Source organism: Chamaea fasciata, unplaced genomic scaffold (assembly GCF_029207755.1).
Source record: "Chamaea fasciata isolate MVZ Bird 193981 ecotype frontalis unplaced genomic scaffold, bChaFas1.0.hap1 SCAF_8, whole genome shotgun sequence".
Classification (NCBI taxonomy): Eukaryota; Metazoa; Chordata; class Aves; order Passeriformes; family Sylviidae; genus Chamaea; species Chamaea fasciata.
In genome coordinates this window covers 29,484,793-29,509,977 of record NW_027094093.1, presented here as the reverse complement: position 1 = coordinate 29,509,977, position 25,185 = coordinate 29,484,793, and the positions used below count along the sequence as shown (strand labels likewise).

General features: G+C 43.8%; 1 protein-coding gene across 5 annotated transcripts in view; it reads right to left on the bottom strand.

The window, feature by feature from the left end:
- Positions 1–25,185, bottom strand: part of KALRN (kalirin RhoGEF kinase) — a 473,232-nt gene that overhangs the window by 83,799 nt on the left and 364,248 nt on the right. For all 5 annotated transcript variants that reach the window (XM_066190284.1, XM_066190280.1, XM_066190281.1 and 2 more), the window contains exons 34-35: positions 14,059–14,088; positions 12,228–12,474 (exon numbers count right to left, since the gene is read on the bottom strand). In XM_066190284.1, coding sequence (XP_066046381.1) covers positions 12,228–12,474; positions 14,059–14,088 — 277 coding nt within the window. The remainder of the gene's footprint in view (positions 1–12,227; positions 12,475–14,058; positions 14,089–25,185) is intronic.

Below are 25,185 nucleotides of genomic sequence, written 5' to 3'. Positions count from 1 at the left end.
AGATGAGTTATGCTCTGATGAGGCTGCAGCAAAGAGCCTCACCTCACAAACCAGTCTGACCTGGGAGGCCCCGTAAGCGAAACCACACACCACACTGTGTTGGTACAGTATTGATTGGTTGCTGGGGAGCTGTTCTGGATGGTGGGCACATCCTGAACGAGCTCCTGGTTGGAATAAAAAAAACCCTTCAGCAGAAAAGAGTGAAATAAAAATTTAAAGCAGGTTTGTGTTTGTTTCCTGAAGCACTTATCTCCATTAGAACAGAGACGTATCTTTGGGAGTCACAGCAATACCCAGTGACAGAAGAAAAGAAGCATTAAAGCACTCCCTTTTGGGCATGTTTTGGCTCTTGTCTTACTGTGTTGGGCCTTGGTGGGGAAATCAGGAGCCTATCTCAGCCCATCATAGTCTGCTTTCCAAGGCAAACAGGAGCCTCACCCACTGGTGCATGGCAAAGGTGAGTTGTTCTAGCAACTACAAACTAACAGTGTAACAAAAATACTCCTAGCCTGCTTGTCCCAACTTGCCTGAGGTTGTTCTGTTTGGATGGTAGAAGCCACAGCTGATTTTCCCTTAAATGCCATTTCTCTTTCTTTAGAGTAAGTTGTTACTTGTTTTGGTTTGTTTGTTTGTTTAATGGATGAGTATTTGGACTATTTTCCTGAGATGTTCTGCAGCAAATTGCAAGTTCTGTTCATCACCTTTCCCCCGCCCAGTACCCAATACAAACAGGGTTCAAGGCAAGCTAAAAGAAAAATTAAAAAACTGGCACACACTACTTGCTGCTTAGGGGGGGGAAATTTTCTCTGTTTGGCCAGTCTGGAGGAATTGCACTTCAATTAAAATAAACTTCAATGTCAGTATTGTAAAAGCTTATATTTATTTGGGCCAAATTACTGCATTAACTGTATTTTCCACTTCCCTTTTATTCTAAGGTAAAAAGAATGCAGAGGAGTTCTTACCAGGCAATGTTTAGGATGGCAAAGCTTTCTGATTTACAACACCAGATCTAAGACAAGCATAAAAGAATCTGTAAAGCTGCTATTGAAACTTATGGTGGGTATAAATAACAAGGGCACACACAACAGGCAGCCTGCTGTGCAGAGAATTGAAAAAAAAAAAAGTAGTTTTAGTGCTATTTTTATCAGCTGGTGGAATGACTGGCTAGAAAACAACCTTTTTTCAGTGTGGAGCACCTCTGCCTGCTTCCATTCTTCGGTGTCCACACACCAGCAGTTAGGATATTTTGAGGATGTTAGCTCTCTGACAGACAGGATTTCTGCTGATGTTCTGTACAGAAATGCTGCTCCTGGGAATGCCAGTGAGCAAATGCCAGTCTAGCACCCAAAACTCTGGAAATCCCCCTTCTGCGTGGTACCATCAGACATTGCCAAAAGCTGGATTTCTACACATTGGAATTTCCAGATACCACAAGAGAGAAAACCCTCTAGTCTTTCTGTGAGTGGGACAAGTACATGATGTCATGGAGTACTTTTTAATTCCTGTGTTCAGGCAATCTCTTGGTATGTAACAGTGCCACAGTACATGATAGTTCCATGAGCTCTTGGAGTTGTCAAGAGCCAACAGTTCTGCCAAATCCCTTTGTTGCCTTTTCTGTCTCTCCCAGGTGCCTGCTCCTTCCTGCTGCTTCCCCTGTGCCAACAGAAATGTTTGTGCAGCCTCACAGAGAATCTGATCTGCAAGTGGATCCAGGTTAAAATTAACCTGGTGGGGAAAAAAAAAGGTTTATTTTAGCCCAGATGGGTTCCTTGATCTGCCTTGGTTCTCCTGTCAGCATTGCTCAGATTTCACAGCAAAAAGCCTCAAGCTGTGTGGCTGTTGCATCACCTGTACTGCTGTGCCATCTCCTGGTCTGGGTGATCCCACTCGCTGTGGTAGATCCTGGCTGCTCAGGTAGGCACAGGACGCATTCCTGGTGCTCAGGGAGGTTCAGCCTTCCTGGTGTGAGACAAAATGGGTACTTCCAGCTGGCTGGCAATCTTCTGCTCAGCTGAGAGAAGCACCTGCCCCCAGGGCTGCTGAGCTCAGGCCTGTCTCTGCTGTGCCTGCATGTCCTGTTTTATGATAGCAATCAGAAGGTGATGGGAGAGGAATGAGCATTTTTGCATTTTTACGTGCAGAAAGGCACAACTTTGGAATAACGAAAGGCTGCAGCAGACCGAACATTGCAGAACGTGTTGGGCTCCCAGGTGAAGGCTGGGCCCCAGCAGTTCTCCTGTGGAGCAGCACTGTGTGCACAGCACAACCACAGCAGATCTGTCTGAACAGAGGTGCAATGGCCATGAGGGTTAGGGGGTGTAAAGCCTGAACTACCTTCCCCAGCCATCCGTGCACAGAGCTTTCTTCAGTAAGGTTTTTCACAGGTCAGATTGGCACCAAGAGCCCCTGGATTCCTGCACCCTGCATGAAACCTGATTTGACTTTTCTAGTCAGTGAAAGAAAGAATGTTCTTATTTCACTGAGTAGGAGTCCTGCAGAGTTAATAAGTTCTTTGGTGCTTTTCTGAAGAATGCTATTTGGTTCTTAAAGCCAGAATCTGTTCTCTGGTACCTAAATGCAATTCCCACAGATTTCCAAAGAAACTGGATAGAAGTTCCTTGGGAAAACACAGCTATTAACTTAAAATCCTAAAGACACATGAAATCTACAGAGAAAATAAAGAGCTGGCTACAGTCTCGAAGAAGTAAAACTGAAGTGTACAAAGACCTAAAAATACCTTTTAGAAGTGTATCTTGAGTTCAAATATTTTAGTGTTCCTCCCTAGTCTAGGAAACAGAAAAATGCTCTTGAAATATGATCACTGGGTGCTACTGTTGAACTTGTAATCTTTTTGGCTTGCAAAAGCAAAGGGCAATAAAAACCCCCTGTCATTTGGCATCAGGCAGTATAATGTTATGGCTGAGAAAAATGGAACCTAAGGTTCACTTCATGAAAACAGGAGTCACCAACACTCATGAGCTGCAAATTGTCTTGCTAAGGAGTAGTCAGGGCTGCTGTATCAGTGAAGCGTTGGCTAGTGTATGCTTACTGTTTTTCTTGGAAGGCACACCTTTAGTGAGGCTGGAGGCCATCCCAATCTTTCCTGAAATATGCAAGCAATTATCTCTATGCTGTGTAAAATTTAATTTGTATTTTGCAAACTCTGTGAAGAAGAAAAAAAAAAAGCACTTAATTGACAGCATTACAATTCTGCAGAATCAATGAATGTTCAATGCATTTATGAAGAATATATGATACAAATGTGAAGTAGCACCTTCTAATAAATGCTGAGGACATCCAAGGACAAGAATGGCTTAACATCTGTTTTCCTGTTCTAGATTGTGAGATACTTTTCAAACAGATTTAAGGAAAATGCAGTCAAATATGGACTCTGCCTTCAAGAAAAGAAAAGTACAGTTCTGGAGCTAAAGACAACAGTTTTATGAAGAGATAATATTCTTTATGAGACCAGCTAATATGACTGGGAAAAGATACACTGGCATTTATGTAAATGACCTCCTGTTCTAGACTTTTAGATCATCATAGTTGCAATAACATTAACTCTGCTTTCTAAAGTTTGAGATTAATCTGAACTAAGTAAATTTGACGTTGTTTCAGGCTCTTTTGCAAAATGTGTAACCTGGGAATAAGTGTTCTGACAAAATGCTTGCATAAATGACAGGAAAATCAGGCTTCTTGTGTCAGGATCAATATTTCAAATCTGTGCAGTGTGCTGAAGCAGATACACAGAAACATAATTTCTATTACTGGAAATACATTATTTAATACACATGTGCCTTGCATCATGGTTTGCCTATTTCCAGCTCAGACCAGTCAGGGAAATGAGATTTTTAGCAGAACTAGTTCATTTCAAAACATGCTCATAAAATAGTTGTTTAAGATTAGAAACAGAAGGATCAGCCCAGCAGTATAAAGGCCTTGCAGGGTACAAATGCCACATTTAGTCCCTTTAACTGTCTGGAAGCTGAAAGAGTGGGGAGGCAACATTTTGGGGAAACCAAAATCATCAGTCATTAGTAATTGTCCCTGCAATTCTTGCAAGGACCAGTAGTTACAGGTTCAATCTTTGTGATGGTGCTGTTAAAAAGTACATCCACAGTTTGACATTAAATTAGTAGGGATGTCAGGCCTGAACCTGGAAGCAGCAGTCTACTTTTCCTTCATGCCTAATCTTCTAAAATTTCAGAGAAAGGATCAAGCAGTAAGTTACAGAATATTGAGCAAAGCAGAAGATCCTGAGGAACACCACAAGTAGTGGTGGTGCACTGAAGCTGGTTACACAGCAAAAGGCCCAGACAAACAACTCCCATCCCACTCTTCTCCCCATAGTCCTAGATGGATTATGGTTCAATGTCCATCTGTGAAAATGCTAAATTTAGTCTGTCCTCAGAGGAAACACAAGACGCGAGTCATGCACATGCTCCCGCTGATCTTTGAGGATGACCTTCCTGTCAGCTCCATGGGCCAAGTGCTACGGAGTAACCCCCCCTCCTCACCACACTACTGGATTTCAAGACACACAACTAAATGCAGAGGAAATAGACTTTACTCAAGGAGCTATTTTTATACCCTTCCTCCGGGTGCTTGTTTTTCACTGGTGGGGCAGAGGTGTGGGGATGCTCTGGCTGCTGGATTTGGGTCAGAGCTAGTGTAAAACCTTGTGGCACAAACTGAACTGCCTGCTTGCTCTGGTGTCTCACTGCACTGAGGCACCACAGCTCTCATGAGGAGAAGAAACAGAAGGCATCTGTAAGGTTCCTTTGCGGTTAATAGAAAGAATATTCAGACCGTTTTCAGCAGGTGTCTCCCCTGGCTAACTGTGCAGAGTGCCTTGGATAATCCCTGACCTGATCTCTTGACCCTGAGTACCACAGCAGGAGAGCTGAGTCCTTTCTGAGTACAACCACCACTGCTCGGGCACTGTGAGCACTATTTGTGGTGCTTCAAAGGCTCCTCTCTCTGCTCTGATCCTGCTAACACAAGGGAAGGCTGAGCTCTGCCGTTCTATGAACAGACACGTGCTGGGATCACTGGAGAGCTGGGGACTGGTTTAGAGTCAGGAAGATGCCTTTGGTCTTCCTCAGGCCAAATGGGACGCTGCATAGCCCACATTACTCTAGAAAACCATCTCAATTAATTACAAGTCTAGTATTTACTCAGTAGAACAGTCTTTGGTCTTTGTGATTTCCCAACAGCTGGGACATCAATATGTGAGCAAAAAACCCGAAGTTTCCTTTTCCAGCGTGTGTTTGAAGACAAGCTGGGAAAAAAAGGACTGATGCAGTCTTGTTTGTCAGCCTGTATGCCCAGCTGAAATCCTCTCAGACCATCCCCTCTCAGATGGCTTGTGGGGCCAGGAGAGGGATGTGGCCACCCACTCACCCACCAGCTGAGCAGCCAGGGGCCAGCTGGGACCTCCCCTTCATGAGGAGGGGCTGCAGCTGAGGAGGGAAGTTCTCACTTCTCTGCAGGATAGCAAAAAGGATATATATCTTGGTAGGCTGAACCTGGCCCTGAAAAGCATGGGCTGGCCCCAGGAAAGGAGATTGGAAAGGCAGGCAGGAGAGCATGGAGAATTTATGATCCTGGTCTTCCTCAGAGGCTGTGCAAGGGACTGCAGTCCTGAGCCTGACACAGAGAGGGATACTAGTGCTGGAGTTTGTCTCCAGTTTCCTTGCCAGACCAAGCGCTGAATGCTTTGGCATTCTTGGTGAATCTCAGTGTTCCGCAGCATTTTAAATTCCCACCATTTCTCTTTTTTTCAGTGATAAAAACAGCATAGACACTGTACTGTGAAATTTGGGGTTAAATTGAAAGGGACCATGTGGATAAATTTTATCCACTCCTTGTCAGAAGGGGAAGCAAAGGCAAAGTAAACAGCAAAATTCACAGGCCTTCTCTTTTTTAAACAAAGAATCCTGTGTTTAAAATAATAAAAATCCACTGTACAAAAGCAAAGCAACTTCCCCCAAAATAGCCCTTCCTGTTTTATCAAAGCATTCATCAAAATTGTCCTTCTCCATAAAAATAAAGTCCCAGGTAGAGTACTGGAGGCCTTTTGTTTTGACTAGATAACAGAAGCTGAAGAAATAAATGTGAGTGACTTTACTAGAACCTGGTATGTCCCCATGGCTGAATGTAGGTGTTACTATCTAGTGATGCCACACTGAAAATAAAAAACAATGAAACAGAAATACCGCATCAGGGAAATAGGACTATTCACAAGCCATGGGAGTGTGGCTCCAACAGCCTGCACACTATCTGCACCTTGAAAGCATGGCTCTCACAGCCTGGAAACGAGCCGTGTCTGTGACTTGTAGTCACAAACACAAGGATTTGTCAGTTTAGTTTTGTTTTCTCGATGTACCCGACAGGTAAAACCCCTGGTGGAGCTACAGGCATAGTGATCTGAATACCCCCACACAGATATGGCTCATCTTCTCAGCCCTGACTTGCCTTACCCCTTAGACACAATGAAAATCAGATCTCATCACCCATATTGCTACACATTTGTTCATTTTTTATTTTGGAGATAACTGTGCCCAGGAGAAGAAATAAGCATGGATAACTCCAAGGATGGACACTTTATGGGTGTCTGAGTTCTTCTGCAGGGTGGCTCTGAAGCAAGAGAAAGCACAGAAGTGTGGGATCAAACTGCAGCAGTAGGGAGGGGAGTCAGGCATCACCAGCTCTCCAGCACTGCGGCAGACACTGCCCACTGAGGTAGAAAGGAGCGAGATGATCTGAAGGGCCATCAAAGCGAAGGCAGGCAGACACTGTTTGATGAGAGAGGGGAGGGAAACTCAGCAGAGAAAAAACAAGGGAAAGGGTGACGTGACTGAAATAGCAAAGTGGTTTTGAATTCTTTCATCTTTATTTTCCTACTCCTTTCACAGCTGCATGGAGCCACACTTGGATACTGAGGCAGACCTTGGTGCCAGCCCACAGAGCTGCCATGTCCCACCACGCTCGTCACCGACTTGTTGCAGCTTCTCTATTGTAATTGAAAAGGAGTGAAAGCGAACATTTCCTGATGTGATATTTCTATGTAAGCCATGTCTTGAACTTGTAACGAGGATGCCATGAGGCACTTCATACCAGCAGGAGGGGTCCACACGACCTCTCTTGAAAGACAACCCATACTACAAAATTTTGACTCTGAACACCCTTGTTGGATCAGTATCAGGAACAGAAGTGAGGGTTGTTTTTTTTTTTTTTAATTTAAATATTGCATATTTATATTGACAGTGGGAGCCTGAACATTGTTTAATAGGAACCCCATGACCAGCTTATGTACCAGTTAAATCAACTGTGTTACCTAATGAAATGTTTCCTTTAGTTCAGAGCCTTACAAACATTTTAATCGACTGCTCTTCATTAAGACTGTCAAAAACAAAAACAATTTCTCAGCCTCCACAAGGACAAATGAAGGTTTAATGCAGCGCACTAAAACTTCTGAACTGTCCTCACACAGCTCCCCTGGGACATCAGGAGTCATTACCATCGAGTATGTTTGCAACAGAGATTGTTTAAAACACAACTGAGAAAGTGTGTGAGCCAATGCAGATCGCAATTTAAAGCTCAACAGGAACAGGGATCTAACAAAAGCAGCCCAGACTCTTTTCCCGCTCTAAAAACCAAGATGTTCTTAAAAAACAGAGACGTGGGAAGAAACAATTATGCTTTTCCTTACAGAGATGATTCTTCTGAGATCAGGAACTGGAGGAAAGAGTCTTTCAAACACAGCAAGAGCTGGATTAGCCTCACCAGCTTTGCACACTAATGCGTTAGATGACCTGCTCTCTCCCACATGAGGAAATTACCAAAATGCAGGTCTCAGCGTGACCTCCTTTTCATTGATACCACTCTTCCCACCAGCCTTGTTAAATCCTTATTCTGCTTCCTGCCGTCTCAGCCCAGCCTGCCATGGCTCCTATCAGCCCCAGGCTGTCTCAGGCTCCCCAAACACGTGAGCTGTGACTGGCACAGCACCGAAACTCTCATCCCTCCAGCCCAAAGGCTGGTGCTCTGCCAGTGACACCTGGACAAAGTGACTCATCTGGGAAGCACAGGCAAGATGATCACCCTGCTAACATACACCTTGCAAGATCCGCGTTTCCTCTTCCTCTGGAAAAGATCCAACTGTTTCTCAGTTTGGTCTGCTACAAGGACCCACCACTGCCACCAAAGCCCTGCTGTTAAGTGGCGTTCAGCCTGCACAGCAAGATGTTTGCACAGTGTCTTAAAAAAATATATTCCTCATCTCCTCCAGAGATATGCACCAGACACAAGTATCCTGTGAACAGGATCTGCTCTGGGGCCCTGAACAGGACCTTCCTCTCATGTATCATCAATCCAAAACAAATGCCATGAAACCCTATCTCTTTTTTAATGCCCTCTTTTTCTTTTTGTGACGGAGATTGCTTAAAATTAATGCAAGAACTAGCCTCTGTTAGTCTTTTAGTTACCCCATATGTTTGATGTTACAAGAAAAACCCTGTGTAAAAGGTCATCAGACAATGACTTTGAAAATCAAGGTTTCATCTAATTCTTTTGTGGGCAAAATTCAAATTTGGGATCACTCAATCAAGGTTAACAGGTTGCCACCAGGAATATGCTTGGCTCAGTGGGATTAATGAAGGTCAATAAATTGCCTTCTATCCAAGTGGATTCCTCTCTCAATTTGAAATTTATAGCTTAACACCTTAGAGCTCAATTATAGAGTAAAAGAGACAGAAATAAAATCACGGCTTTCCTGTAATTAGTCATGTGGGATAGTTCAAACAGAGTTTCATTTCTAGTACCAGAGATCTTTCTTTTTCCTTCCTAGGCATGCTAGTCAGAAAAAAACCCCCACATCCTGCAAATTCTGGAGTCCAGTAACAGAGACTGCGGACAAATTCCTTTTACTCAATCATCTGTATATCACTTGCAAAACGTTAATCCCAGAAACCTGTTCGCCTTTTTACAGAGGGTAATTGCAAACACTGTCAGATCATCAGAAAGGAAGGACAGGCAGGAGGATACTTGTGCTCTGAGCTGTAGTCAGGTCATGAAAAAATCAAATATGTATCCTCCAAAGAAACGCAGCCAGGAGTCAGACAGAAGGCTGGGAGACCAGTCCTTAAAGTCTCTGCACTCCTAATGATCACAAGAGAGATCCGTACAGGTATTTCATTACAAAAGGTAGGAGGTGTTCTCCTCTGGGTGTGTTCTGTTATATTTGTATCACATATTTCCTTTTGCAATATTTTATGTCAACTCACCTATTTTCAAAGGAATAGTGTAAAAGAGTGAGGAAGAGCCAGACAGAGCACATGCTCAGTTGTGAGGTTTGGTTTTGCATTTCTAGTGGCTTTCAGTTAGACTGTTCAGAAAGGCTTGATGAGGACTTGCACTGATGCTTTACAAAATCTTCTGGTGATCCCACCAAATCATTCAAGCCTTCATCTATTCAGGTGTTGGCTGACATATTACTTTTTTTAATCCTTCATTTGAAGGACAATAGGTAGCTTCTGTAAGCGATGATTTACATATATACTCCGCCATTAATTGTAATGGGAATAAACAGAATAATTTGCCGTTTCCCTCTATGAAGATGTAACTATGTTTTGATACTTGGCAAAACTCTGCTGCTTTCTAAAATAGATGGCAAATTCTATTATTAGAAAGGTTAAGTTTTGAGCATAGGTACTTTCTGTTCTTGAAATTACTTGTGCTTGTAAAAGCAAAGAATTATGTGTCTTGGTAATTGCAAGCAAAATTCAGCGATTAACCTGCTTTTCTGCAATCGTGTATGTTTACATACTTGAAGCAGACCTGGAACATCATTAATGTTTATCTAAGATGTGCCAGCCTTTGTTCTGGCTTGTAGAAAAGGCAAGAACTTGTGGAAGCCTGGAGCAAGGGGTTCTGAATGCAACCCATGCCTAAAGCTACTGGAAGTTGAGAAGAGCACAAACTCTGAAAAGTCAGAAACCATTTGTCATGCTAATCTTTCCGGCACCTCAGGAGGCCAGCAGGCTCTTTCAGCAGCTACTGCATTTTCCCCTTTAAACTTACTCCTCTTTCTTTATTCCCAGCATCTGTTCATTCAGTTTAAACAATTTCCTGTTTTCCTAATAGAGGGAGAACTGATTAGACACAGACCCTATTTGTTGTACACTGGCCAAAATTGTGGATTGGGTGGTTATTTTTATTATTTCTAGCTGCACTTCTGGAGATCCCATTAATTCTGAGGCTCCCTGGTATGTGCAGGAAGAAAACTGAGGCCAAGGAGGAAAGAGATCCAAAGGAAGTAAAGGCCATGAACACATGGCTGGAGCCAGCCGGCCCCAGACTCACTCAGCACTTGCTCAGAGATGCTGGGCCAAGAGCAGCTCAAGCCTGGGAGCGTGGCAGAATGAAGGTGAGATAACCTGCCCACAGGCAGGCAGAGCATGCCAGCATAGCCTTGGTGCTCTGCTGACACAGCCTGGTGGCTTCCAGCTATCAGTGGGTGCTGGTCCACCAGCCACAGTCCAGCACTGTGCCCATCCTGCCCTACCTGCGGTGCAGTTGTGGCCCGAAGCTCACACAATCATGCCAAAAACAGAGTCTCCATGTCCCCTGCCAGCCTCCAGCCTCTGTACCACCGTCTTCATCCTCAGAATTCCCTGCCTCCCTTTTCACAGCTGACTCTTGCAATATTTAAGTTTTATTTCATTTAAGGACAAGCTCTACAACCTGAAGCTCTCAGTGGTGAGTGGTGTTTCACAGTCCCCTTGAGCAGAGACACAAGCCCAGCTGCTGGACCATGCACACAGCAGACACATCCCCAGCTTCCTGTGAGTCAGTGACTGCTCTTAAAAAGACCAGGCTGATTTTCAGCTTTACCTTTCCTCATCTGCTAATTCACAGATAATTTGCATGTAAGCAACTGCAGCACTTCTCAGCCAAGGGCCAGGACAGGCTCCCGTGGCAGCAGCAGCAGGGCAGGGCCTGGGAATGCAGCAGGGAGAAGAGGTGGCAGCGGGTCTAAGAAGTGCATGAGGAGTTTGGAGTTCACACTGCAGACAGAGCTGGCAGCAGAGGGGATCAAATCAGAGAGAAGCTGAGCTCTTGCCCCCCGGGTTTGGATCGGATCCTCTTGAAGGGAAGCTCTGACAGCAGACTCTGGCCCTACGGCACTGCTCTGTCCTGGGCGCGTGTCCCACTCCCAGCCTCCGCAGTGGGAGTGCAGGCAGGGAGTGAGGACAAACTACAGCTCAGTTTCAGTGCTTTTTTCTCCAAACAAACAAAACCACCAAGCCTAACTTGCTCAAGCAACAATGGATCAAATTCTATTTCTCTTAATGCTGAGTGGAAAAAGCATTTAAAAAGCCAGTTCATGTTGCTGGCTTCCAGTTGTGAGCGGGATGATAGAAGCCTTTCCTCCCTGGACCCTACTTGTGTTGTGCATGGCCAGAAGTGGGGCCATAGCCAAAAGGAGAACTGCTCTGGCCACACTGAGCTGAACCAATCCTGGTCTATCAGTCTGGAGCATCTCCTAAGCCTGGTTGCGTGGATGCTGTATGTGGGACACACATTGCTGAGAACAGAACATCAACTAAAGAGGCCACAGACACCACAGAGACGAACAGTATTTCATCATTCGTTGTGAGTGAAGCCCAAGCTCTCAGGATAGTACCAGCGATGTGTTTTGTTCCACACTGATTGTAAAGGATTCTTTCCCCATTGTACTGTGCCATTACACACAACGTCTCCAGCTCACAAGGTAGTAGAGTGTACCAGTACTCACTGGTGGCCTCTTTGCATTTACAGACAGGGATATAATAAAAGAACATGAACTCGTGTGCACTTTGGCAACCATAAAAGAACATATCCACAATTTGGGGCATCCTGGGTGTATAGACAGCATGGCTTTCCCTCATTCTAGGCCTTTAGGCACTGAAAACAGTCCCTCTGTTGTTTAAAAGTCTTATTTTTATCCAGAATCTCAAGACAATGATTACCACATAGCAAAAGACGCACATGTACAAACATTGATTCACGGACATGGAGTCAGGCTAGTGCTGTGCCCATTCACAGGGACCTGGGAACAAAACTCACCAAGGACTGAACAGCCTTTTACCCACTGACTGCAGGAGCAGCCCAAGCAGCTTTGCACTTACATGATACAAAAGGGAAAACCCAAACAATCTTAAACCAGCTGGGCTGCTGCCTACCTTTTCCTGAAGGGAAGAAGCAATCCATCTCCACACTGCTGCGGGAATGGGAGATGCAGAGAGCGCTGCTGGGGACCAGACCCTCCTGAGGTGGGCTCCGCTCCGTGGTCCGGACCAAACACCAGCCTGGCCTCTCACTGGGCCTCTCCAGCAGCTCCACTGTCTGCCCCACCTGAATGCTCAGCTCGCTGCTGTGGCCTGCTGTAAAGTCCTGGAGCACCACAGTTAGTTCACACCCTCCAGACAACTGCCCAGGTTCAACAGGGAGAAAAAAAAACAGAAAAAAAAAAGAGAAAAGTAATAGACGTTAGCGAGGGTAGGATGAAAGCAGTCATCTTTGCATCATATTTACACTGGCAAGGACAGGGTTTGTGCTCCTTAGAAGCCAAGTTCACAATTTGTTTTGTCAAAGTTCAACACGTTGTGGCCCTGGTTTCCTTTGCTTGTTATTGATTTTGCTGAGCTGAAGTGAGACACAAAGCTACCCACCCAGTAACCTTTTGAATGCTAGCTGTGGGGGAGTTTTTGAGCCGTGAAATTTTCCAGCTGCAAGTGCCCATCAGAAACCCTGGGGTTTTTTTTTTGTTGCTTTAATTTCTGGGGTCACTTTCTAGCTTGGCAATGCCCAGCCCCCCCTTTCTAGCCCAGGATGCCTCAGTGCTGTGCTTCTTGGTGTAACAAATTCCAGCTCATCCCTCTACAGCATAAGAGAGACACATTCCCACTGGCCACCAGTGCAGTGAGGAAACAGCTTCTCTTTTCTTGGAAGACAAGAAACGTACCCTCATCTTCCCAAAGTTGCTCTAAGGATCTCTTGGGAGACTACGAAATCCTGATAGGGCAGATCAGAAAAGCTCCTCCCATGTTCTCTGATGGAACCCAGAGGTGTAAATATATAAACTCAGAGTGATTGATTATATGCTGACTTTCAGGAATTGTACCTAGGAATAAATATCATTTTACTTCCATACTGAGTGCTGGAACTGCTGCTTTCCTTCAGCCTCACACCCTGTGACTCTCGAAGAACAACAGTGGCCTCTGTGTAACCACAGTCTCTGTATAGCCAGGGACTGGGAATATAAACACTTGTGTGTACATGAAGAAGTGATTGTACAGATTTGTTTTTAAAAAGCTTGGGGTTTCTTTAACAGAATTGGATCTCAGAGTTGGATCCTTGCATGTCTAAAAAGGTGTGAGAATGAATCTAGGTTTTTTTGGCCTGGGGAATCTTTCTCAATGCTCCTCTGCAATGTGGATTTCTTGCTGCCTGCCTGTCATTAGGGACCCTCCTTCTTTGTCCTGTGTGCTGCCTGCTTCCCCGAGGTTTGCAGAAATCTTTGGGGTCCTTTTTCCAGTGTCAAATTTGATAAAAACTCTGATAGAAATTAGTTCACTGATTCAAAAGTTATTAAGATGAGGATAGTAAACAAGCATGACACAATAAACTTCATTTTCTTAGGATATGAAGGTAAACCCAAGGATAATATACAATGATTTTAAACGAACAACCTGTAAACCCAACTGAAGTGGTAGAAATCTTGTCAGATGCAGAGTAACTGTGGAATCAGTAAAAACTGGGGTCTGCTTCTCAGCTTGAATGGGGGAGCCCAGGAGGAGAGCACGCCCATCTCCATCGGCTTCACTCTTGAGCTGGTACAATCTCAAAATCCTTATCTCAGCTCAAGCAGCCCCAAATACACACTCCCATGGGAACAGCCTGTCTCCCCACTCAGTGCCATAGGGGTTTTTGTGTCCAGTGAAAGAAATCCCACTCACAGGGGTGATATTCACAATTACAGAAAGGGGTCAGTGGACAAGGACTGGCTCTCACCTGTCCTGTGTCTCTGCCGTAGACGAAATGCTAGATTTGGGGAAGAAGAAGGAAATATTTCTCTGAAAGATTATTTGTAAATAAATAGAGAAAAACAAACAGAACAAACCACGGCAGCTGTTTGAGGCCATTCAGACAAAGTGCTGGCATTAATCCTGGCAGAAAGATCTCAGTGCATTGAGGAAGGTGCACAAGAGGTCAGTGTAGCACCTAGTTGGGCAGTTTATCAGCAAGCCCACCACTTGTCACGCTGACAATCTCCCCGTAACTGGAGAACACACATGCACAGGGATGGTAAGAATGAGATACTGCTATATTACTTGCTGAGGTTTCTTTGCTATGGACTAATTTGAAGAGTAGAAAATCCTCCTGACCGTATACAGTATATGATTTGGCATGGTGTGGGATATTTAAGACAGGAAGAAAAAACCTGATTACTTCTTTCTAAATACACAAACATATCTTACCAAAAGTGATGAATTTCTCCTAATTCTTCCACTATTCCATGCTAAGTAAACTTTTTGTCCCCCAAATTATGCTATCTACGATATCTTCTCTGAAAATAATCAGGTTTCTCTTTCTTTTAGGGGAAAAAGTGAACAAATACTCTGCTGTATCAGCTTCTCTCCCTGAGAGCTGTGTAGAGGATTCCATGCCCTGTCCCGGAGTACCACTAGGTGTCCGTGTTCGCCATCACACAGCAACTGGATTTGCTATAAAAAATTAACTCTTGCTTGTCTTCGAGGTGCTTATTTAAGAACGAGGCACAGTTTCTGGGCATGAAGGAGCTGGTTCAGACAGCATCCCCCGACTCACTGCTTTCAATGATTTGTGCAGAGGATGTTCCAGAATATTTAAAAAAAAAAAAAAAAGTTGTCTTCAGATGGTTCAGATTGAATTTAAAAAAAGAAAATAATTTTTATTGCTTAAGCAGGAATGGTGAAACAGGCTGGGAATATTCCAGGGAAAAAGACCTGGTCAAGATGACACCTGGGAAATTTTGGGATAAAATTTGGGACAAGGCACTTCCCAGGGAGCATCAGCCTGGGAAGTGCTGCCCTAAGCAGCTCCCTGCCCTCCTCACTGGGGGCTGAGGGGCAGCTGACCTAACATCAGGTTATGACAACCTTGTGAACCCTACCAAAAGAACTGAACATCTGTGACACAAACTTCAGTTTGGGCAACACCTGTAAATGTTATCCCAGAGGAGGCAGGTGTGCTCCATGACCCTTGGGTACCATCCAGCTCTGTGTGCCTGTTTTCTTTGATTCATTGAAAACAGCAATTTAATATAATGAGAACAGGGAGTGCTCATCTCCTGGAGGAGCTCCTGGGCACCTGGTGTGATCAAGTTCTGCCTCAGCAGGCGGGATTCTTGCCCTCCCCACCTTCAGATCATACCTTTGATGTGTGAGGGAGGGAGCTTGCTTCCCTCAGCTCCCTGGAGGCCTGAATATCCCTGAAGGCATATGAATTTATAGTACTTGTTTTTTTAGGATCTGCTGGATGGAAATGTGGACCAGGGCTTCCACAGGCTCCAAATGACCGGCTGGAGCCAGTGCTAAAATAACACATTTTCAGGGAAAGAGCCCCTCTTTGGCAGGTGGAATTAAGCAGTTTCCCTTTCACAGGTAGGTGCAGGTGATAGATACAAGCAGTTAGCTCAGGGAGGGCCCACAGACATAATTTTAGGTGCCAGCTCCAAAGAACAGCAAAGGAGCTCCTTCCTTTTTCCCAAGGGCTTCCAAGCACTTCCCAGGCCTGTTCCGTGTCTTACATACCACCACACCACAAAAAACATTTTCTTACCAAGTTAACCCACAGCAAAGTAATCTCTCTGGAAAACTTATGATATAGTAATATATATACAATTTTTAAGCCACTGAGGAATAATGCAAATACATGTGATTCCCGATGACAGAAATCATTTCACCTACAAAGTGATCACTCAAGCTGTTAGTTACTTAATTTGTTTTCAGAGAACCATTTTCCAACTTTAGAGAAGTATATCGTGCTTCTCTCTATGTTGGTGCATGGAAATAGGAATACAGATGGACTGTTGGTTTCTCACACATACTGCATTTGTTTTGGAAAGAAAATAGAGAATGCCCTTAAAGTTGCAATTCACAGGTAAATGGCTTCACATTTTAACATATAATGTTCACTTTTATTATTCCTGTGATTAAAACCACCATTAAAGCCACTGACTGGATATATTTAGAACCCAGACAGCACTCTAATCTGTGTATGGCACAACAAGACACATTAAAATAAAAACAACAATGCAACATGCCTTTCCAGAGCACAAGGCATAACTGAAAGATCTGACACAGGGACAGATCTAATAAATTACACAGCAAGCAACAGCCTTAAAACCAGGAAGAAAAGGAAATGGTAGAAGCAAATAGCAAAATGTAATGAGGAAGCAAGAGGGCCCCAAGCTGTCTGGAGTGACTGTATGTCCTGAGAGAAGCTGGCAGGAGCCCCAGCCTGTCTCCACAGTGCCTGCCATCAGCGAATCATCTACCATCCTCTGCCTACGTGTGTTCCTGGGCTAGAAAACATCACACATTCATGTGTGTAAATGTTTTCATCAGGATATTCTAATCCAGTGATAAAATCTGAGCTAGCGGGGAGCCCTGCCCATGGACCAGTGTGGGCAGGGACCCAGGACCCAGCCACTGCCCTTGGGAACTCCCCTCTCTGCTACAGGACGCTGCTCACAAATCCCAGAGCATTGGTGTCAGCAGTTTATGTCAGACACTGACTCTGAGGACTGAGCTTTGTCGCCTACAGGAGCTTTTCTGCTCCTGGGAACTCCCACCCCAGTGCTCATCAACCACAGGAGAGTGAAGTACAAGCAATGAAAATGATCCCAGGCATGGCCACATTCTGCTGTGGGGGTGTCCAGGCTTCTCCAAGTGCAAAAGCCTGCTCAGCTCCAGCGACCAGCAGGCACGGGTCAGTGCAGGATGACCATGAGATTGTCTTTCCTGAATCACAGTGTGTGTACATGGTCACTGTGCACCTGTCTCATTTTTCAGCCACAAAGCAGCAGCCAGAGGAAGCAAGGCTGAACACCAGAGGCATATTTATCATCATAGCGCAGATGGAAAACACCGACCAGGTCACAGGCTGTCCTTCCTTCCTTCCCTCAAATAAATCCCTAAAATAGACCTTAAGTAGTACTAAATCCACTCCAGGTGAAAGTTAAGTGGGCATTGGTTAGCTCTCCAACAGGGCGAGCAGGTATTTGGGAAGTGGGTGTCTGAAGTCTGTTTAAGTGTTTTGAAATATGCCAACACTGCTGTGGAAATCCACACAAGCTGGTTATTTACATCTGTTCAAGAGGACACAGAGCTTAGCTAGTTTAAACAAAGCATTTTGTGTGCTGCAGCACTAGGGCCTAATATAAATTGCTAGTTTTCTGTTGCTTTTAGGCTTTCTGCCTGTCTGCTTTTGGATGAAAGCCAGTTTTGAATAGAAGCATTTAGTCACCATAAACAGCCTATTTCAAGAGGGTGAGAGAGGCAGCAGGAGCAAGAATGGGATTTGCATTCTTATCAAGAGATTTTAAAAAGTGAATAAAACCACTTAGATGTTGGTTCTGTCTGCACTGAAATAAATCCAGGAGCTGTCACTTTAGCTGGGGGACTGACATGAGAAATCTTATCCCCCGCAGGGTTCTTTGTGAAAATTTCTGTAATTTCATAGAGATTTTCTTTTTACTGGGAGGTTAGAGAGTGAGAGATCAAATTCAGAAAAAGCCTTTGAGGAATTTCAGTGCTAGAGAATTGCTTTAGTTTTTTAACTCTGTAACAGGCTCTGTTTGGAGTGTGAACTCTGAGTCACCCATGTTTCTCACTCTAAAGCCTCTCAGCTCTAAAGGATGCTGAGCTCTGGCAATGCTGGTGGATTCTTTGCTGCATCTGTTCAGGGCTGATTCAGTGGGGACAGACTGTATTTCAGGAGCTATGGGCTAACCAGGAATAACCTACTACAGTCAGTAGCATTGCTCTGGGCTGAATAGTTCTGAATTGGAAGTTCAGTGGAAAATGCTTGACCCATCTGAGTCCTTCTTAATCCTCAGGCCCCACTACCCATCCTCCACTAAGATGGAGTTGGTGCTTCCCACTCCGTTTTGTTTGACTGAACAGAGAGAATCAGGGCTTGAGCTTCAGGGGAAGGTCTGTTTATATTTACATGGCTGGGACCATGGTGGTGTCCAAGGGGCCAATGGACCATCTTTGCTCTTCTCAACAAGGACATAACAGAGGTGTCTGGGTGTGCAGCATTATAGATATAGGCACAGGAAGTTATTCCACAGCAGGAAAAAGAGACAGATGGCACGTGGGACATATAAATATTCTAAAGGCAAGGAAATCTAGTGTTATGGTCTCAAATAGCACATATCTTTCCAGCATCTCTTGCTGGAGTCCCTACTAGACCACCATATCCTGACTGCAGGATTTTGGACTCTGGCACATGCTGACATCTGCAGAACAGCTTCAATGGAGCTGTCTGAATTATTTCTGGAGCCTTTTTTCCAGAAAGTAAGACTAAAGTCAATCCAAATGAAACAGCATTTCTAGCTATAAAAAATGCTTTTGAAGATAAAGACAACCAGATTCACTTCATTTCTTGCAACAAATTGAACCAGCCTGTGTTTGATCTCAGGGTTTCCTCATGGCATTTGGCTCAGAAAGCTGGTACCCAAATTCCATTCTTTTTCCTTCCTTGGTGAAGCAAAAAATGGAGCAGATATCTGTGCTCCTCAGTGACAGACAGCCAGAATATCTGTCTCCAAAACCCTTTGGCTTTGGAGGGTGAGCAAGGCTGAAACCCTCCAAGGTAAACCCTACCTGCTGTCTTTTGCAGCCACAAAATGTTCTAAACCAACCCAGGGTTAAAAAAATGCAAGAATAGACTGAAATCAGGGAGCTGACTAGCTGTTTTCTTTCATTTTTGGCACCATTATGAACTAGGGATCAAGGGTTCCAGTCACAGATGATTCATCAGACACCAACTCCCGAGACACTCCTAGCACGTACACAAAATCTGATCACGTATTCTGGCCAGGAACTTTGTGAAACACCTCCAGGTATAAGCAGAAGAGGAAAGTGTGCACAGTAAAAAGTCTTCACAGCTGATGAGTTTAAAGCAGAAACTCAGCTGCTGGTATCACATACCTAGTACTGGTGGAAAAGGAGGATTTGAGTCTGACAGAAGCTTTAGAAACACAAGGGATAAGAAAATGAGCTCTTGCAAAAGGTGGGTTATATGCATATCTGTCTTTATCTAGGTGAGGCATTCTGCCCTGAGCAGAATTTTGAGAAGGGAGACCAAAAACTCCTCCAGAAGCCTTCCTCCCTCCACAGTGCTCCCAGCTGAGTATGACCCCCACTATTTGTTTCTTAGAAAAGAACCTACTGATACCCTGATATCAACATAAGGAGATAATTAGGTCCTTAATTAACCACCTCAGCTTTTAAATTACACCAAAAGGAAACAGTTCCCTGAAGAACTGGGAACAAGGGTTCACAGTAACCAGAGGAGAAACCTCAGATAGACACAAATAAGACTGATTACATCAGACAGATACCCTCTCCAGTGACAGTCGTGCCCACCTTCCAGCAGACCCTCTGGAACTGCCTGCCTCAGGTGCTCTGGGCTCTCCTAAAACACCATCCCTCCCCTCAATGAATGCCGGATATCTGAAGGCAGCATGGATGGGGAGCCCAGCACACAGAAATACAACAGCCTGCCCTCATGCCTGGTAGCATCATAGGAAACCACAGCACTCCTCCTTCAGGGATATTAACCCCCTCAAAATGGGTGAGGATCTGCACAGAGAAACCAAAACCATGATGAAGTACTTAAAATATCCCCTGATGGTTTTTTTGCCCAAATTGATGAATTCACAGAACAGATGTTTGACATTAAACTGGCTTTGTTTTTAATTGGAGGAGATTATTTAAACCATGTCTAAGCCATATGGTCCTGTTAGACTGACTCCCTTCTGCCATTGCTGGAGAGACCAGCTTGGCATCCCTCTCCAAGTCGTTTCCTTTTTACAGATTTAATAGCTGCTATTTTTCTTTCTTGTTATTGGTCCCTAGGCCCCATTACTATAAATCAGGGCCCTAGGCCCAAAATTAATTCAAAGGTGGATTTAGACAAATTGGTTTGCATGATTTTCAGTACTAGGTGCGTTTAATAGAACAAAAAAGGGAATTGCAGATGTGAATACAGAAAATACATTGGGAGGAATGGTGACAGTGAGTGGTGTTCATCTCCAAGCCACTAAAGGAAGACCTGGCACATTTTCCTGCCCCTTTTCTTCTTACAAGTGTCACACTGAAGACAGTGAATTTTCAGGAGGATTTAATACACACTAGAAAAACCAGCACATGCTACCAATGTGACTGATAGAAGGTGCTGGGTGCCAGGCAGGCTTCAGGCTGAAAGAACATGTGATGGCTGAGGGCATCCTAATGATCTGCTTCAGCTCAATGTTCCCATTAATCATCACAAAACCAGGCCACTGCTGCTGCAGATAGGCTGCAGGGGTGAACTTTTTGAAGCAAAGCCGACCTTGAGTGGGAGAGTTTGCAAAATTGTTGCACACCAATACCCTCAGATGGTGTTTGTCACTGAGGAAAAAGGAACTTGGGAGAGATGATCATTTCTGTTTGAGTCCTCCCTACTGCTTGCCTTGCCCACTTCACCCTCTGAGCCTTTCCAGCATTGCTGCAGGATCTTCAGCCCATGGTGGGTTGCAGCTTGGGTCCCAACAGTTAAATCCTGGGGTTTTCATTCCCTTCTCCATAATACTGCCATTTACTTGGGGTGACCTCATTCTCCAAGTGATGTAACAGTGTGCACGATCGAGCCTGGCACGTCGAAGCAGATGTTTTCAGTGGACACAGAAACAGTATTATGAAATGAAAATATCGCCTAAAACCTGAGCAGCACCAGAGATTACAATGGCCTTTATGAAGATCAGCTTACCTAAAATAGCATTGAAAGACCTTTGACTGCAGTCATATGCTTCCCTTCTAAAATGAAAGACTGTTGCTTGTACTACTGTAATGTGACTCCCAAAGGAACCAGCAGCTGCAGGTTTTGAATTTTATCATTTTTGGCCACTCTGTTTGACAGAGTTGACTGAAGCATGCCCAAAGGACACTCCTCCCATAAAATTTTCTTTTTTAACTCCAATAATAAAAAATGGTCATATACTCTTTCTTCGGTGTGTTTTGTTTTAGTTTCTAACAGGCTAATATATTCTATTTCAAGGAATGTAAATCCAAAGAGTCTGATAGTTGATCTCACTTGCTTTGTTTCAAGTGAATAGAAATGCTCATTGACTCTGTCATTTACATTTTCTGTCATGTCATATTATCAGGGAGGGCTAAATATGAATCAATGAAATCCAGCACAAACAAGTAGAAGATTGAGAGGAGCCTGAAAGAACTTGCTAGGTTCATTTATCAAAGGGTGAGCAGAATAATAAGGTCGATTGATAAGCACGTTCCCAGCCCCTGCTTAATTTCTTTCCCTGAAGACACTTCCAATAAAATGCTCTGGCTTGTGCAATCACTGTTACATGTAAATTGTTCCCAGATGAATACATTCATTTCTGTTCTTCTTAGACTCAATTCAGCCAATATGGAGGCCTCAATTTTCACAGACAGACACCTGTGTTTATCCATGACCCTCATACACATGCTCTTTTGTTCCCTAAAACCACATTTTGCTTTTGCGCTTAATACATGCAGAGGAAAGGGACATGATCTGAGCTTAAAACATCCTCAGGGTATTTGACAGTGTGTAATGCAAGAGTGTCCAGGAGAAACAAAAGATTTTGGTAGCTGAGTGTAACATTTTCAGCCTGAGATCCAAGTACAATTAATGTTTGTCAATAGCATATCCAGTGGGTCTCAAACCATGTGGAGGACACGCCCAGGGCAGCTCAGTTACAGAGCTGCTGCTGGGAAGGGGCAGAGCGTGAAGTCAGTGAAGTTCAGTGTGAATTGGACACTGCTTCCTTTGGGTCTCTTTTGCAAATCCTTAACTAAATCTCCATCTTATCCGTAATCGCAGCTATAAAGATATGTGCTTGAGGGAACCACATTTGACTTTTTGCTAGTAACTGGGAAAAAAAAAACCCCAACCTGTGAGAAATGCTCTTTCAGAAAGACAGTGAATCCATTGCATTTGACTGTGGCTCTGAGTTGGTTTATTTCAGCTTGCATAGCAAGGGATTTTGTGGCATCCTAGGTTCAGCTGAGACAGACAACAGGAACCCATGCAGGCTCCCAGAGGCACTCGAAAGGAATAGGGCTGTGGGAGCACTGCACTGCAGTGATGGAGGGCAGATGGCAACACACTACCTGGGGCTAGACAAAGGCAGATGGTGAATACCAGCAGTGATAATCAGCCAGGCTGATAAACAACCTTGTAATGAAACTGGGCAATTCCCTTACACAACTTTAATTCACTTTGAGATCAGGTTCTCAAGCTGCATACTGGAGAATCTTAAAATTAAGGAAAAAACTATTAACCTTTGCTGCTCTTGCTTCAGCTCCACTTCCTATTACTCTTACATCGACAGTCTGCCTGCCATGCTTGTGCCTGTAACAATTAACATGGCATTATTCCATCTACTTAACCTGAATATCCAACAGGGCACTTCCTTGGCTGAATATTTCCTTTTTCAGTCACAGAATTACGCTCCCTTATCAAATTCCAGTTTATGAATTCAGTATTACTTCATCTATGCTGGAAGACTTTTGGCATAAACATCTGCTTCCTTTTATCAAATAAGAATGATAAATAATAAGTAAGCAATTTCCTCTATCCCAGGCAATACAGTAGCAGAGCTGTGTGTTCAAACCTCATTAATCCCCACCCAATTTAAAGAAGAAACTGCTGAAATGCTATTTGCCAGAATGATTCCTAAGTGGAGGGAAAACATGCTTGAGCTAAAAAAAGAACGAATTACCCTTTACTGCATGAAGCAGGAATTTATTGTTGCATCACCACACCTAACAATATGGTTATGAGCTGGTGGCTCTTTCAATGATAGATTTCTGCATGAAAACAATGAAAACACAATGCAAATCATCTTTCCTTCTCAGGGCTCACAAGGCCTTAGTAAGTAGTGACCCTATTAGGGGCATGTACTTAACCTATCACAGACTGCACTGTTTCGTTCTTTCTGGGTCTCCTTTCTGTCCCTCCAGCATAAAAAATCACAATGCTTTATCACAATGCTCTGTATTGTACCGTAACTAATGTCTGGACTGATCCAAGGCACAGATAAATGAATCTGCCTCTCTCCTACATCAAAGGTATTTTTGTCAGTGATATGCACCATTGAGACGCAGGAGGAGAAAAAAAAACAACAAAAAACCCAACAAAAAACAGAGTCTGAAAAGAGTCTGAAAAGGCCCTGCAGAAAATAGAGAAAACTCAGGGGACACATCATTCAGAGGCAGGTGTACTCTTGGCAGTCAAGAGTGTTTTGGTCACTGGCACATCCCTGCCCAGCTGCAGCAGCAACAGGCCATCATCTCCTCCCCTCCTGAGCTGAGAGGGTCCTGGCCCCCTAGGAACAACCTTTCCCACTGCCCTGCTCCTGCTGCTCCCCACAGAGGGCAGGGGCAGAGGGGACACTTGCAGTTGGCTGAGAGGTGACATCAGAAGATGTGCCAGTCTCTGAGACTGGTCCCTTCCCTGGTGGAGCAGGCAACCTATGAGTGGTAGTGAGAACTTAGGAAGAGTCTTATTTCAAAATGTCTATAATCTCTTTTTCTAGCCTTCCAGTGAGAAAGTCACAAATAAAATTGCATGACACTACAGAGACTTTAGATCACATGAAATACCTTTCTGTCAGGCTGAAATCACCAGTAATGACTGTAAAGAAAAAATATAGATGAGTGTACAACATTTTCCAAAGTGAAGCCAAAGAGAATTGTAGTTCTTCACAGACATCTCCAGAGAATTCGCACGTACCACAATGGCAACAATACTAATGTAGCTAAACCTTATTTCTTTCATCTGAAGGACAATTCCGTCTTCTACAGAAAACAATGTTTATTGCCCAGTATTAGTTTTTCTACCTCCTTGAAACTTGGCAGCCATTTGACATCATCCGTCTCCATTAGGATGCCATGGGTCATAAACATTGGCTGTTTGGACAATTATAATCCCAGATGGTTCCTTTGCAAAAAATTCTACAACTCACTGGCACCGCTACATACAGTCATACAGTTGCATTCTAATTGTACAATAAATGTCATTTATAATGGTTGACTCCATTTTCCTTTTCTGATCACTTTATGTCATTTTCTGCCATTCTTTTTCTCAACCTTAATTCTACTTTGCAACCTGATATCATTTGACTCATCATCCCTACTGTAAGTCTACTTCCCCTCTTTCAAGCTATATGACAGGAAACATGCTGTATTATGCATACTGATTAGCAATAACAAGGGCACATTTTAAGAGAATTATCACGTGTTACCATAGACAAGAAATGCAACTAATGTAAATTCATGTTCTAGCCATAGTAAGAGAACCTGCATTGACTATTGACACAGTGCAACACTTTAACTGATTCAAAGTCTTCTGCAAACACAACTTCTATGATTTTGCTGGCAAACATGAACAGTGCAGAAAAGATGGACTGCTTTCCCTGTTCACATACTTTTCTCATGAAAAGAAGTAAATGTATTTTGAAGGAATTGTTAAAGCATTTTTGATTACCAAAAATTGGAAGGTAATCACATAAGCAACACTGAAGGAAGCAAAAAAGTGATCTAATCTCTCTTTACAAAAAAAAGTAGCCAGTCAGCAACACTAAACACAAAAGCACAGCACCCACCAGAGAAAAAGACAGGAGAATGGTCATTCCAAAAACAGATTACAGTGTAATGCTATACAACTAGAGCTATAGATCTGGTGCAGTAAATTCGGGTTTCTCTTTTTATAGAAACGTTTCTAAAAAACTCCTTTGGTAAACACCAGCAGAGCCTTTATTCCCAAGCAAAGCAAACACACTGAAGGAATTTGGTGCTGTTTTTTTGAAATACAAGTCTGCTCTCCACACCCTCTAAAAGG